Below are 14,544 nucleotides of genomic sequence, written 5' to 3'. Positions count from 1 at the left end.
CGAAAGTATTCGGCCCCCTTGAACTTTGCGACCTTTTGCCACAATTCAGGCTTCAAACATAAAGATATAAAACTGTATTTTTTTATGAAGAATCAACAACAAGTGGGACACAGTCATGAAGTGGAACGACATTTATTGGATATTTCAAACTTTTTTAACAAATCAAAAACAGAAAAATTGGGCGTGCAAAATTTTTCAGCCCCCTTAAGTTAATACTTTGTAGCGCCACCTTTTGCTGCGATTACAGCTGTAAGTCGCTTGGGGTATGTCTCTATCAGTTTTGCACATCGAGAGACTGACATTTTTTCCCATTCCTCCTTGCAAAACAGCTCGAGCTCAGTGAGGTTGGATGGAGAGCATTTGTGAACAGCAGTTTTCAGTTCTTTCCACAGATTCTCGATTGGATTCAGGTCTGGACTTTGACTTGGCCATTCTAACACCTGGATATGTTTATTTTTGAACCATTCCATTGTAGATTTTGCTTTATGTTTTGGATCATTGTCTTGTTGGAAGACAAATCTCCGTCCCAGTCTCAGGTCTTTTGCAGACTCCATCAGGTTTTCTTCCAGAATGGTCCTGTATTTGGCTCCATCCATCTTCCCATCAATTTGAACCATCTTCCCTGTCCCTGCTGAAGAAAAGCAGTCCCAAACCATGATGCTGCCACCACCATGTTTGACAGTGGGGATGTTGTGTTCAGGGTGATGAGCTGTGTTGCTGTTACGCCAAACATAACATTTTGCATTGTTGCCAAAAAGTTCCATTTTGGTTTCATCTGACCAGAGCACCTTCTTCCACATGTTTGGTGTGTCTCCCAGGTGGCTTGTGGCAAACTTTAAACAACACTTTTTATGGATATCTTTAAGAAATGGCTTTCTTCTTGCCACTCTTCCATAAAGGCCAGATTTGTGCAATATACGACTGATTGGTGTCCTATGGACAGAGTCTCCCACCTCAGCTGTAGATCTCTGCAGTTCATCCAGAGTGATCATGGGCCTCTTGGCTGCATCTCTGATCAGTCTTCTCCTTGTATGAGCTGAAAGTTTAGAGGGACGGCCTGGTCTTGGTAGATTTGCAGTGGTCTGATACTCCATCCATTTCAATATTATTGCTTGCACAGTGCTCCTTCGGATGTTTAAAGCTTGGGAAATCTTTTTGTATCCAAATCCGGCTTTAAACTTCTTCACAACAGTATCTCGGACCTGCCTGGTGTGTTCCTTGTTCTTCATGATGCTCTCTGCGCTTTTTAATTTTTTTTAAATTTATTTTACCTTTATTTAACCAGGTAGGCAAGTTGAGAACAAGTTCTCATTTACAATTGCGACCTGGCCAAGATAAAGCAAAGCAGTTCGACAGATAAAACGACACAGAGTTACACATGGAGTAAAAACAAACATACAGTCAATAATGCAGTATAAACAAGTCTATATACAATGTGAGCAAATGAGGTGAGAAGGGAGGTAAAGGCAAAAAAGGCCATGATGGCAAAGTAAATACAATATAGCAAGTAAAATACTGGAATGGTAGTTTTGCAATGGAAGAATGTGCAAAGTAGAAATAAAAAATAATGGGGTGCAAAGGAGCAAAATAAATACATTAATTAAAATTAAATACAGTTGGGAAAGAGGTAGTTGTTTGGGCTAAATTATAGGTGGGCTATGTACAGGTGCAGTAATCTGTGAGCTGCTCTGACAGTTGGTGCTTAAAGCTAGTGAGGGAGATAAGTGTTTCCAGTTTCAGAGATTTTTGTAGTTCGTTCCAGTCATTGGCAGCAGAGAACTGGAAGGAGAGGCGGCCAAAGAAAGAATTGGTTTTGGGGGTGACTAGAGAGATATACCTGCTGGAGCGTGTGCTACAGGTGGGAGATGCTATGGTGACCAGCGAGCTGAGATAAGGGGGGACTTTACCTAGCAGGGTCTTGTAGATGACATGGAGCCAGTGGGTTTGGCGACGAGTATGAAGCGAGGGCCAGCCAACGAGAGCGTACAGGTCGCAATGGTGGGTAGTATATGGGGCTTTGGTGATAAAACGGATTGCACTGTGATAGACTGCATCCAATTTGTTGAGTAGGGTATTTGAGGCTATTTTGTAAATGACATCGCCAAAGTCGAGGATTGGTAGGATGGTCAGTTTTACAAGGGTATGTTTGGCAGCATGAGTGAAGGATGCTTTGTTGCGAAATAGGAAGCCAATTCTAGATTTAACTTTGGATTGGAGATGTTTGATATGGGTCTGGAAGGAGAGTTTACAGTCTAACCAGACACCAAAGTATTTGTAGTTGTCCACGTATTCTAAGTCAGAGCCGTCCAGAGTAGTGATGTTGGACAGGCGGGTAGGTGCAGGTAGCGATCGGTTGAAGAGCATGCACTTAGTTTTACTTGTATTTAAGAGCAATTGGAGGCCACGGAAGGAGAGTTGTATGGCATTGAAGCTTGCCTGGAGGGTTGTTAACACAGTGTCCAAAGAAGGGCCGGAAGTATACAGAATGGTGTCGTCTGCGTAGAGGTGGATCAGGGACTCACCAGCAGCAAGAGCGACCTCATTGATGTATACAGAGAAGAGAGTCGGTCCAAGAATTGAACCCTGTGGCACCCCCATAGAGACTGCCAGAGGTCCGGACAGCAGACCCTCCGATTTGACACACTGAACTCTATCAGAGAAGTAGTTGGTGAACCAGGCGAGGCAATCATTTGAGAAACCAAGGCTGTCGAGTCTGCCGATGAGGATATGGTGATTGACAGAGTCGAAAGCCTTGGCCAGATCAATGAATACGGCTGCACAGTAATGTTTCTTATCGATGGCGGTTAAGATATCGTTTAGGACCTTGAGCGTGGCTGAGGTGCACCCATGACCAGCTCTGAAACCGGATTGCATAGCAGAGAAGGTATGGTGAGATTCGAAATGGTCGGTAATCTGTTTGTTGACTTGGCTTTCGAAGACCTTAGAAAGGCACGGTAGGATAGATATAGGTCTGTAGCAGTTTGGGTCAAGAGTGTCCCCCCCTTTGAAGAGGGGGATGACCGCAGCTGCTTTCCAATCTTTGGGAATCTCAGACGACACGAAAGAGAGGTTGAACAGGCTAGTAATAGGGGTGGCAACAATTTCGGCAGATCATTTTAGAAAGAAAGGGTCCAGATTGTCTAGCCCGGCTGATTTGTAGGGGTCCAGATTTTGCAGCTCTTTCAGAACATCAGCTGAATGGATTTGGGAGAAGGAGAAATGGGGAAGGCTTGGGCGAGTTGCTGTTGGGGGTGCAGTGCTGTTGTCCGGGGTAGGAGTAGCCAGGTGGAAAGCATGGCCAGCCGTAGAAAAATGCTTATTGAAATTCTCAATTATGGTGGATTTATCAGTGGTGACAGTGTTTCCTATCTTCAGTGCAGTGGGCAGCTGGGAGGAGGTGTTCTTATTCTCCATGGACTTTACAGTGTCCCAGAACTTTTTTGAGTTAGTGTTGCAGGAAGCAAATTTCTGCTTGAAAAAGCTAGCCTTGGCTTTTCTAACTGCCTGTGTATAATGATTTCTAGCTTCCCTGAACAGCTGCATATCACGGGGGCTGTTCGATGCTAATGCAGAACGCCATAGGATGTTTTTGTGTTGGTTAAGGGCAGTCAGGTCTGGGGAGAACCAAGGGCTATATCTGTTCCTGGTTCTAAATTTCTTAAATGGGGCATGTTTATTTAAGATGGTTAGGAAGGCATTTAAAAAAAATATCCAGGCATCCTCTACTGACGGGATGAGATCAATATCCTTCCAGGATACCCCGGCCAGGTCGATTAGAAAGGCCTGCTCGCAGAAGTGTTTCAGGGAGCGTTTTACAGTGATGAGTGGAGGTCGTTTGACCGCTGACCCATTACGGATGCAGGCAATGAGGCAGTGATCGCTGAGATCTTGGTTGAAGACAGCAGAGGTGTATTTAGAGGGGAAGTTGGTTAGGATGATATCTATGAGGGTGCCCGTGTTTAAGGTTTTGGGGAGGTACCTGGTAGGTTCATTGATTATTTGTGTGAGATTGAGGGCATCAAGTTTAGATTGTAGGATGGCTGGGGTGTTAAGCATGTTCCAGTTTAGGTCGCCTAGCAGCACGAACTCTGAAGATAGATGGGGGGCAATCAGTTCACATATGGTGTCCAGAGCACAGCTGGGGGCAGAGGGTGGTCTATAGCAGGCGGCAACGGTGAGAGACTTGTTTTTAGAGAGGTGGATTTTTAAAAGTAGAAGTTCAAATTGTTTGGGTACAGACCTGGATAGTAGGACAGAACTCTGCAGGCTATCTTTGCAGTAGATTGCAACACCGCCCCCTTTGGCAGTTCTATCTTGTCTGAAAATGTTGTAGTTTGGAATTAAAATGTCTGAGTTTTTGGTGGTCTTCCTAAGCCAGGATTCAGACACAGCTAGAACATCCGGGTTGGCAGAGTGTGCTAAAGCAGTGAATAGAACAAACTTAGGGAGGAGGCTTCTAATGTTAACATGCATGAAACCAAGGCTATTACGGTTACAGAAGTCGTCAAAAGAGAGCGCCTGGGGAATAGGAGTGGAGCTAGGCACTGCAGGGCCTGGATTCACCTCTACATCGCCAGAGGAACATAGGAGGAGTAGAATAAGGGTACGGCTAAAAGCTATGAGAATTGGTCGTCTAGAACGTCTGGAACATAGAGTAAAAGGAGGTTTCTGGGGGCGATAAAATAGCATCAAGGTATAATGTACAGACAAATGTATGGTAGGATGTGAATACAGTGGAGGTAAACCTAGGTATTGAGTGATGAAGAGAGAGATATTGTCTCTAGAAACATCGTTGAAACCAGGAGATGTCATTGCATGTGTGGGTGGTGGAACTAATAGGTTGGATAAGGTATAGTGAGCAGGACTAGAGACTCTACAGTGAAATAAGCCAATAAACACTAACCAGAACAGAAATGGACAAGACATATTGACATTAAGGAGAGGCATGCTTAGTCGAGTGATCAAAAGGGTCCGGTGAGTGGAGAGGTTGGTTGGTGATTTAGACAGCTAGCCAGGGCATCGGTAGCAAGCTAGCATAGGATGGAGGTCTGTTGTTAGCCACCTCCTGCGCTCCGTCAGTAGATTAGTGGGGTTCCGTGTGGTAGAGGGGATCAATCCAAATCACACAACAACAACAAAAATAAAAACAATAGATATAGTTATAGAGGCCCAAGAAGAAAACATAATAATAATAATAAAAAAAAAAATTAAAAAAATTGTCCGATTGTCTATTCAGATAGCAGCCGGTAAGACAGCTAACGGTTAGCAGGCCGCAGATGGGCGTTCAGGTAACGTCGCGACGGAGGAGCCAGCCGAATAACTCCTTCGGGTAGATAACGTCGGCAGTCCAGTTGTGAAGGCCCGGTGGGGCTCCGCGAAGGCAGCAAAACGGGTCCGGATAGGCGACTGCAGCCCAGGTGCGATTGATGGAACTCAGGAGTGATTGACGGAGCTTGCTAGCTCCGGAACAATTGATGTTTGCTCCGGAATCGACGAAGGCCGATAGTCACACGGATAGCAGCTAGCTAGCTGTGAGATCCGGGCATGAATGTCCAGAGAGCAGTCGAAATCCAGGGACATGGAGAGGAAAATTGGTCCGGTATGCTCCGCTCCGAGTCGCGCTGCGCCGTACAGAACTGGCGATAGACTTTCGAGCCAAAGGATAGCCGATGACCACAAACCGTGGTTAGCTGAACACCAACGACTTGCCAGTAAAGGAGCCAACTAGCTTCTGAACTAGCTTCTGGATTAGCTACTGGCTAGTTTCAGGCCAGCCTCCTGGAGTTTCTGGCTAGCTTCTTGGAGGATTACAGATCTGAGGTAAATAATACTTTTTTATAAATATACATTGGTGAGGCGGGTTGCAGGAGAGTGTTTTGAAGATGAGTTGATGGAAAATAAAAATAAAATGTATGTGAAAAAGTTGTAAATATATATATATACAGGACACGACAAGACGAGGACAAAAGACGTCTGAACTGCTATGCCACCTTGGAGAAGTTTTAACGGACCTCTGAGACTATCACAGTGCAGGTGCATTTATACGGAGACTTGATTACACACAGGTGGATTGTATTTATCATCATTAGTCATTTAGGTCAACATTGGATCATTCAGAGATCCTCACTGAACTTCCGGAGAGAGTTTGCTGCACTGAAAGTAAAGGGGCTGAATCATTTTGCACGCCCAATTTTTCAGGTTTTGATTTGTTAAAAAAGTTTGAAATATCCAATAAATGTCGTTCCACTTCATGATTGTGTCCCACTTGTTGTTGATTCTTCACAAAAAAATACAGTTTTAGATCTTTATGTTTGAAGCCTGAAATGTGGCAAAAGGTCAGAAAGTTCAAGGGGGCCGAATACTTTCGCAAGGCACTGTATTTTGACAGTACTGATATTAAATGCTGTATGAAGTACACTGACTCTTGAGGACATAAGAACCTGCTGTCTCTCGAATAGTTTATTGACCTCTGACCCCTTCTTATAGCTGAGCAAGAGGAAGAGATGATGCTGACGGAGACCACGCCCACATCCACATCCCCAGGGCCTTTCTCCCCGGCCAAGTCTGTCACCTCAGTGGGGGTCCCAGCCGCCAGCTCCCCCGCTGCTGCCCAGTCCCCAGAGTACACAGGGGCCACAGCCACCACAGGTGAGAGAGACAGACAGCAACACTGGGGTACTGGGGAGGGAATCTGTTAGTGGGGAGTGTTGCTTGGATATTGAGCTAATACTAGACTGGAGCTACAATACTATAGAAGCAATCCCACATGTCTGTGGTCATGTTCTGTAGGTAATGTTACGATTATGTCCAACAAAGTACATAATGTCAGATTAATTCATTAATACATAGCAGTTGAATTAAATGATTTATTAGAATGGGCATATCCTGCCTGTGCTCATGCATTGGGTTGGTTTCTAAGGGTCACGGCAAGGTAGATTCCTCTGTGCCAATCCCTTTGTCTCTGTGTGTGTATGTGTTACGTGTGTGTGCCAGGAGCTGTTCAGTCATATACCTGGTCCCTTACGTACACAGTGACAACGTCAAGCGGCACCCCTTCTGAGGGCGGACAGCAGCAGCCTTGCATGCGCAGTGGTGCCCCAGTGCCCCCTCCCTCCTCCGCCCATCGACTGCCAGTCTACGCACACCGGGATGAGCACGGGTGAGCTGTCATAGAGGGATTATGAGCTCTCATAGATGGCTGTTATGAGCTGTCATAGAGGGGTTATGAGTTGTCATAGAGGGGTAGTGAGCTCTCATAGGGGGGTTATGAGCTGCCATAGAGGGGTTATGAGCTCTCATAGGGTGGTTATGAGCTCTCATAGGGTGGTTATAAGGTCTTATAGGGGCATTATAAGCTCTCATAGAGGGGTTTTGAGCTCTCATAGAGGGGTTATCTGATTTCTTACAAACAAATGTATGGAAAACATTTAAAGTACTACATTGAATATATGATGTTGACCTGTTTTTGTGCGCACTCTCCAGGTTCACTGGGAGCTATAACTACGGAAGCTACTCCAACCAGCACCCCCACTCCATCCAGAGCCAGTACCCCAGTCTGGCCCATGAACCAGGCATTCCTGCCCCCCTCCATTATCCCGCCTACCACCGCACTTCTGCACAGGTCAGTCCAAACTTGGACTCCCAAATTACAAATCAGACCATATCACCTACATTCACCTGAGAATCTGCTAACGGTGTATACTGGATGGAATCACAGTGGAGAAAATTCTGTAACTTTATACTGGACTACGCACATCCAGTCGAAAAGCATTAGCTTACATTAGCTTAATATTAGCCTCTCAGAGCGCACACAACATTTGGTTCTGGTTGCCGAGATTGACTTTATATTTGCTTTTTTGTCATTGAACATATATGTTTCTGGCCTGTTTTATAATACTGAAATTTAGCCACAGAGTCAACAATTCCAACTTTTCACACAGTTCACCACACCTGCAAGACTTTGTTGTTGACAATAGTTGTTCTTGGCTTGGGTCCTGGAGTAGACTCCATTGTATTTCATTGACGTCAGAGCAGAGAGGGAAGAAAGCCAGTGAAACACTGTATCAAATCCATTACAAAGAGAAAAATTAGACAGTCTGCTGGGTTATTTGACAGAGAAAAGCTGTGGAATCACCTAATAACCATAGTACATCATTACAGAGGCGCTAGACCCACTGACATATGTGACATTGAATCAGGCAGAATGACGCAGAAGGCATACTTGTTTATTTTTCTTCAACGTGCCACTAAAGACCTCCCTCTGATATCTATTCACATCCCTATGTAATATAGATGTGATATTCCTGGTTAGGTTGTAGGCGAGGCGTCAATTCTATCCTAGCTTTTGTAAGGTTGAATTTTACACAAGGCGGTAAATCAGAGAGGAATGTTAATATGAACAGGATGTGTAAATGACAACGGGGCTCGTTAGTATGCAAAACACACTCTATAGCATGGCATGCCGGGGGGTATACAAGAGTGAGTGTGAAAGGAGAGAGAGAGAAGAATCCAACAAGAACAAGAGCAGGCGAGAGGAGGAGGGTGCAGCAGCCTTGTGGTGGTGTCGGTGTCGGTGGAGCTCATTCACTGTTATGGCGTCTGCATGCTTCCCAGCTGAAACAGTTTGTGCATATATTATAATGACAGTTTGTGAGTTTTTGTTCATTTTGGACTTCAGTGAGGGTTTTTTCGGATGTTCGTGCACACACATTCTTTTCTAGAAGTAAACCGAAATCGTTAGCCGAAGTCTACACCCCTTCATCGGTGATTGGTCAACAGTAGGGTTTCTTCAATAAAGTCTTTGTAGTCCTTCAATGAGAGACGACTCATTTTCATGCACATTGTTTCTTTGAGAAATACTGCACCAAACCTCTTAGTTAGATGTAAAACTGTGCGACTAAGAACTCCTCTGCAAAAAAACGTAAAAATGTTGGTCCATTTTCTTGAGTTATTTTAGATTAATTCTGACTATTTTGAGGAAGTGGTTATGGCATCTCAATATGGACAAACAGTACTATTGCCACTTTTTTCTCATATTTCCAGCTAATGTCTTTTAAGGGATTATGAGAGCACGCTTGCTCAGTTCTGCTAGCCGATTTCAGCTAGGCACCAGCCGAACTGAAGCATACTGATGCCTTTAGCCATAGCAGCGAGTGGTGTGAGTTGACCCTTCTGATGGTAATTTCCTGTCAAGGGTCCTCCAGCCCCCCCCGTCTTTGTAGTGGGAGGAGATCAGATGGTCGTCAGTAGTCTGAATCCCCCTCTCCTCTCTTATCCAGAGAGACTTAAGGCGTCCGCATGCTTCTAAGCCCAAACAGTTCGGAAGAGTTCATGCATATATTATGAAAACATTTTGTGACATTTCTGTTAGTTTTGGACATAGGTAACGTTTTTTTTGGCTGTTCAGGCACACAAGAAGTGGTAGCCGAAGTCTACGCCCCTTCGTTAGTGACTGGTCAACAATAGGGATTCTTCAATAAAGTCTTTGTTGTCATTCAACAAGCGACGACTCGTTTTCATGCACATTTTTTCATTGAGAAATACTGCACCAAACATCTTACTTAGATGTAAAATTGCGTGACTAAGATCTCCTCTGCAGAAACGTCATAATTAATGACAGATTTCTTGAGTTATCTTAGATTAATTTGGACTATTTCGAAGAAGTGTATAGTGGCTACGGTGTCTCAAAATAGACAAACAGTACTATTGCCGCTTTTTTTCTTGTTTTCCAATGGTCTTTTAAGGGATTATGCAAGCACACTTGTTTGGTTCGGCATGGCAAACTGAAGAATGCTGACACCTTTACAGAAGCAATTGGGGTTAAGTGCCTTGCTCGAAGGCACATCGACAGATTTTTCACCAAGTCGGCTTGGCGATTCGAACCTGCCGCCCCTGCCCTCTCCTCTCCTCTCCTCTACTCCACACCAGCGGAAGCAGCAGACAGTGAAAGGTGGTCTAGCCAATGGCCCGGGTCCCTGTTCTCTGCCTCCCCCTCCCACCACTCAATAGTCACTTCACCTCTCTGAGCCAGTGGCGATAGACCCCATAGACCAGGCCAGGGGGGTATTTATTAAAATATTGTTATTCAATGGTCTCTTTTCAGCATGAACAAGAGGTCGCTGAGCCACCCTGACCCGTGATGACAGCCTTTTTCCGTTCCACCATCCCTCATAATCAAACCGACTGTTGCCTGTGTGTTTATATTTAGTGGGATAAAGAGGAAAGACTTTTACTTCCACTTTTGTCCGCCCTGCTCTGAACTTAAATCGGGCACAATGTGTGCGCTTTGTCTGAGTGTGTCTGAGAGGATCTCTCAAGAGGAAGGGAAGGAGAAGACACAAATGGGACACTTTGTTGGATTTCTTGACCAGTCCCAAATATTTTGTAAGAGGAGCTGATTCTGTCCGCGCTGTTAGTCGTCAGTCACCCTGGGCAACGAAAATACTACCGGCTGACCACTTATCCTAGTCCAACGCTCATCTCAGTTTCAGGAAGTGACTTATTTATGTCCATCATTTACAACGTTTTGGTGTGCATAGGGGTTCTACTGTTGATGTTCATTATGAATTATAAACCTCATAGTGTTACAGAGAAATCAAAGATTTGTGTTATGTTACATATCATTTATTACATAAGGGCCAGTAGTTTTGCCCAGTAATATTACATGACCAGGAAAAACTCTGGAGTCCAGCTATAGCCTCATTAGGGGCAGGGGGTTTCTTCGGTCAGGTCATGTGTTCAGGGAAAAACCCAGCCCTAGATATGATACATACATATGCTGATTTTGTACGTTTGCCCACTGACAAAGAAATGATCGGTCTATAATTTTAATGGTAGGTTTATTTGAATAGTGAGAGACAGAATAACAACAACAAAAATCTACAAAAACGCATGTCAAAAATGTTATCAATTGATTTGCATTTTAATGAGGGAAATAAGTATTTGACCCCTCTGCAAAACATGACTTAGTACTTGGTGGCAAAACCCTTGTTGGCAATCACAGAGGTCAGACGTTTCTTGTAGTTGGACCCCAGGTTTGCACACATCTCAGGAGGGATTTTGTCCCTCTCCTCTTTGCAGATCTTCTCCAAGTCATTAAGGTTTCGAGGCTGACATTTGGCAACTCGAACCTTCAGCTCCCTCCACAGATTTTCTATGGGATTAAGGTCTGGAGACTGGCTAGGCCACTCCAGGACCTTAATGTGCTTCTTCTTGAGCCACTCCTTTGTTGCCTTGGCCGTGTGTTTTGGGTCATTGTCATGCTGGAATACCAATCCACGACCCATTTTCAATGCCCTGGCTGAGGGAAGGAGGTTCTCACCCAAGATTTGACGGTACATGGCCCCGTCCATCGTCCCTTTGATGCGGTGAAGTTGTCCTGTCCCCTTAGCAGAAAAACACCCCCAAAGCATAATGTTTCCACCTCCATGTTTGACGGTGGGGATGGTGTTCTTCGGGTCATAGGCAGCATTCCTCCTCCTCCAAACACGGCGAGTTGAGTTGATGCCAAAGAGCTCCATTTTGGTCTCATCTGACCACAACACTTTCACCCAGTTGTCCTCTGAATCATTCAGATGTTCATTGGCAAACTTCAGACGGGCATGTATATGTGCTTTCTTGAGCAGGGGGACCTTGTGGGCGCTGCAGGATTTCAGTCCTTCATGGCGTAGTGTGTTACCAATTATTTTCTTGGTGACTATGGTCCCAGCTACCTTGCGATCATTGACAAGATCCTCCCGTGTAGTTCTGGGCTGATTCCTCACCGTTCTCATGATCATTGCAACTCCACGAGGTGAGATCTTGCATGGAGCCCCAGGCCGAGGGAGATTGACAGTTATTTTGTGTTTCTTCCATTTGCGAATAATCACACCAACTGTTGTCACCTTCTCACCAAGCTGCTTGGCGATGGTCTTGTAGCCCATTCCAGCCTTGTGTAGGTCTACAATCGTGTCCCTGACATCCTTGGAGAGCTCTTTGGTCTTGGCCATGGTGGAGAGTTTGGAATCTGATTGATTGATTGCTTCTGTGGACAGGTGTCTTTTATACAGGTAACAAACTGAGATTAGGAGCACTCCCTTTAAGAGTGTGCTCCTAATCTCAGCTCGTTACCTGTATAAAAGACACCTGGAAGCCAGAAATCTTTCTGATTAAGAGGGGGTAAAATACTTATTTCCCTCATTAAAATGCAAATCAATTTATAACATTTTTGACATGCGTTTTTCTGGTATTTTGTTTTGTTATTCTGTCTCTCACTGTTCAAATAAACCTACCATTAAAATGATAGACCGATCATTTCTTTGTCAGTGGGCAAACATTCAAAATCAGCAGGGGATCAAATACTTTTCCCCCTCACTGTACATGTTACATACAGTATAATACCATAAACCTAACACCCAAGATTCTCTTCTGTTTGGCAGTACCCACTCAACAGCCAGATGTCACGGATGGAGCCCTGCTTGATGGGAGGTACTCCTCGGCTGCACCCTACGCCTGTGACCCCCCGGTGGGCTGATGTCTCACCGGCCAACAGCTGTTACACCAGTCCCCCTATACACTCCTCCCGCTACGCCGCCTCTGGAGACATGTACTCCCCCCTGGCCCCTCGCAGGAACTCTGAGTATGAACACTCTCAACACTTTCCCGGTTTCGCCTACATCAACGGAGAGGCCACTACAGGCTGGGCCAAGTAGGCTTTCAATTCAGCCCTCAGAGAGAGGAGCTCCCCTGGGCACAGTCATCCCCATGCAGCCTGCCTGCCAAGCCTATGGATGCAAATGTCCCACTGCCTTTCCCCAACACGACCCAGAGGCACCTAATCAGGAGTATCAGTGTAATGGTAGGGGAGTGAGGCTGCAGAGTAGCAACACTGGGTTACCTGAGCCACAGGCCACAGCACAGAGAACCAAGCTAAGATTCAGGACTTCTTCTCACATTACACAATCAGAATATTGTGGTGTAGGCCTAGTCTGTTCAGGGCAGCAATCATCTCAATGGTGGAGCTGTTTGCAGAAAATGGCAGTGCAAACGGCGGCAGTCGGAATAATCTCACATATGGAAGTGTGCAGTGTGGCCTACACAGCTGTGCCTTTGCAATCGATGAACACCCATCCCTGCAGTCGACCAACAGATGTAGGATCTTAGTTTTATCACCTTGTTGTTGCAGGAAATATCCTGCACAGTAGTAAATGCAAATTTGTAGTGTATTAAAAGGTTTTAAAAGGCTTCTAGAATTTGTCATTTCCACTTCAAAATGATTTGCCTTAACAAAAAAAATTCAAACCCTACAAAAATGCTGGAGGATTATTTTTCTGCAGTGAGAAATTTATCAAATTAAGATCCTACATCTGTAGAGTCAAAAAACACTCATCACCCCTCCCTCCCTGTACTCAGCCACTAATGTACGCAACCAATGTAACTCTGTTAACGTTGTCCACTGTGGCTGACGTCAGTATGGCCTCTTAACGACGTACGCTGTTTTCACTTGGTCAGCACCACCGCATTGCCTGTGTGGGCTCAGAGCAGGCCTCTCAGATGCTGTTCAGAAGACAAGCTTCAGCCTGCTGCAGAACCAGGGTCGTATTCATTACGGCACAACAGAGCAATACATTTTGCAACGGAAAATTAATATAGTATTTCTTATTGGGTTCAGGTTATCATTCCCTATTTCAGTCTGTTTTCTTCAGTTTGGTGACTAATGAATACAACCCAGGATGGATTGCCTTATTGTTTCACCGCTGGAGTGCTGTGCCTCAGCCAGATTATTTGTGTGCTTTGTCACAAGCTCTGTTGCTGTATTTGTGAGAGGAGGAGGAGATACTATAGATGTATTTTCTGTAACTTTGTAACATGGTGTTCTTTTTTTGTTTGGTTTTCTGTGTTACGGTTGGTATTTTGTTCATTTTTGTATGGATAGTGACGGAAACATTAACCTAGGTTTGTGTGTTTCATAATGCACTCAAAGCTACTGTGGACCTATTACCCTATGGGTAGGAATAAAAAGGAACAAATATCAAAGTGTAACATATATGAACTCTAGTCACTTTTTTTCTGTAAATAAAAGCACTCGACAACTTCTGTGGTGACAACTGTTCCAGTTTAAACTGATATGTATGTGGAATTATTTGCTGCCACATAAATCATTTTGAAAACCCCAATCAAAATGTGGACCGTGTTCTTATTTCTTCATTCTTCTCTTCTCTCAAACACATACCATTGGTAATAAACATGTCACTGTTCTGCAGTCTGTTTGTGTATAGCCTAGAAACCTTGTTCCATCTCATTGTTTTGGCCAGGCTAGTTTCTTTCCACTGGAGTTCTCCAAACTAACTTGTCTGACTGACAAAAATGTTGCTATTATTTCTTGATATTGAAGATACACTGATCGTGCTTTGGAAATGTTGATCAATACATTTTCAGAGGAGTGTTCAGTATTACAATGCAATGACACCACACATCTTAATTTACTTGCAGTTTGGCTTGCGTGAAAGTATCACCACATAGTAGCTCTTGGTTCAATATTTGGTGTAGCATGTCATTGCACAACTG

At 44.5% G+C, this 14,544-nt stretch overlaps 1 protein-coding gene across 2 annotated transcripts in view; it reads left to right on the top strand.

Moving 5' to 3' along the window:
• LOC109889528 (transcription factor RFX4) overlaps positions 1-14,153 on the top strand; it is a 37,950-nt gene extending 23,797 nt beyond the window's left edge. Inside the window, exons 15-18 of one of the 2 annotated variants that reach the window (XM_031822939.1) lie at positions 6,487-6,648; positions 7,033-7,159; positions 7,483-7,621; positions 12,417-14,153. In XM_031822939.1, the coding sequence (XP_031678799.1) occupies positions 6,487-6,648; positions 7,033-7,159; positions 7,483-7,621; positions 12,417-12,689 (701 nt within the window). In that variant the 3' untranslated portion in view covers positions 12,690-14,153. Of the gene's footprint in view, positions 1-6,486; positions 6,649-6,993; positions 7,160-7,482; positions 7,622-12,416 lie in introns of both variants that reach the window. The other variant, XM_020481013.2, reaches the window with a different exon arrangement.
• The last annotated feature ends 391 nt before the right edge of the window (positions 14,154-14,544 follow it).

The sequence above is a fragment of the Oncorhynchus kisutch genome, linkage group LG4 (genome assembly GCF_002021735.2).
Source record: "Oncorhynchus kisutch isolate 150728-3 linkage group LG4, Okis_V2, whole genome shotgun sequence".
Classification (NCBI taxonomy): domain Eukaryota; kingdom Metazoa; phylum Chordata; class Actinopteri; order Salmoniformes; family Salmonidae; genus Oncorhynchus; species Oncorhynchus kisutch.
This window is presented reverse-complemented; position numbering and strand designations above follow the sequence as displayed.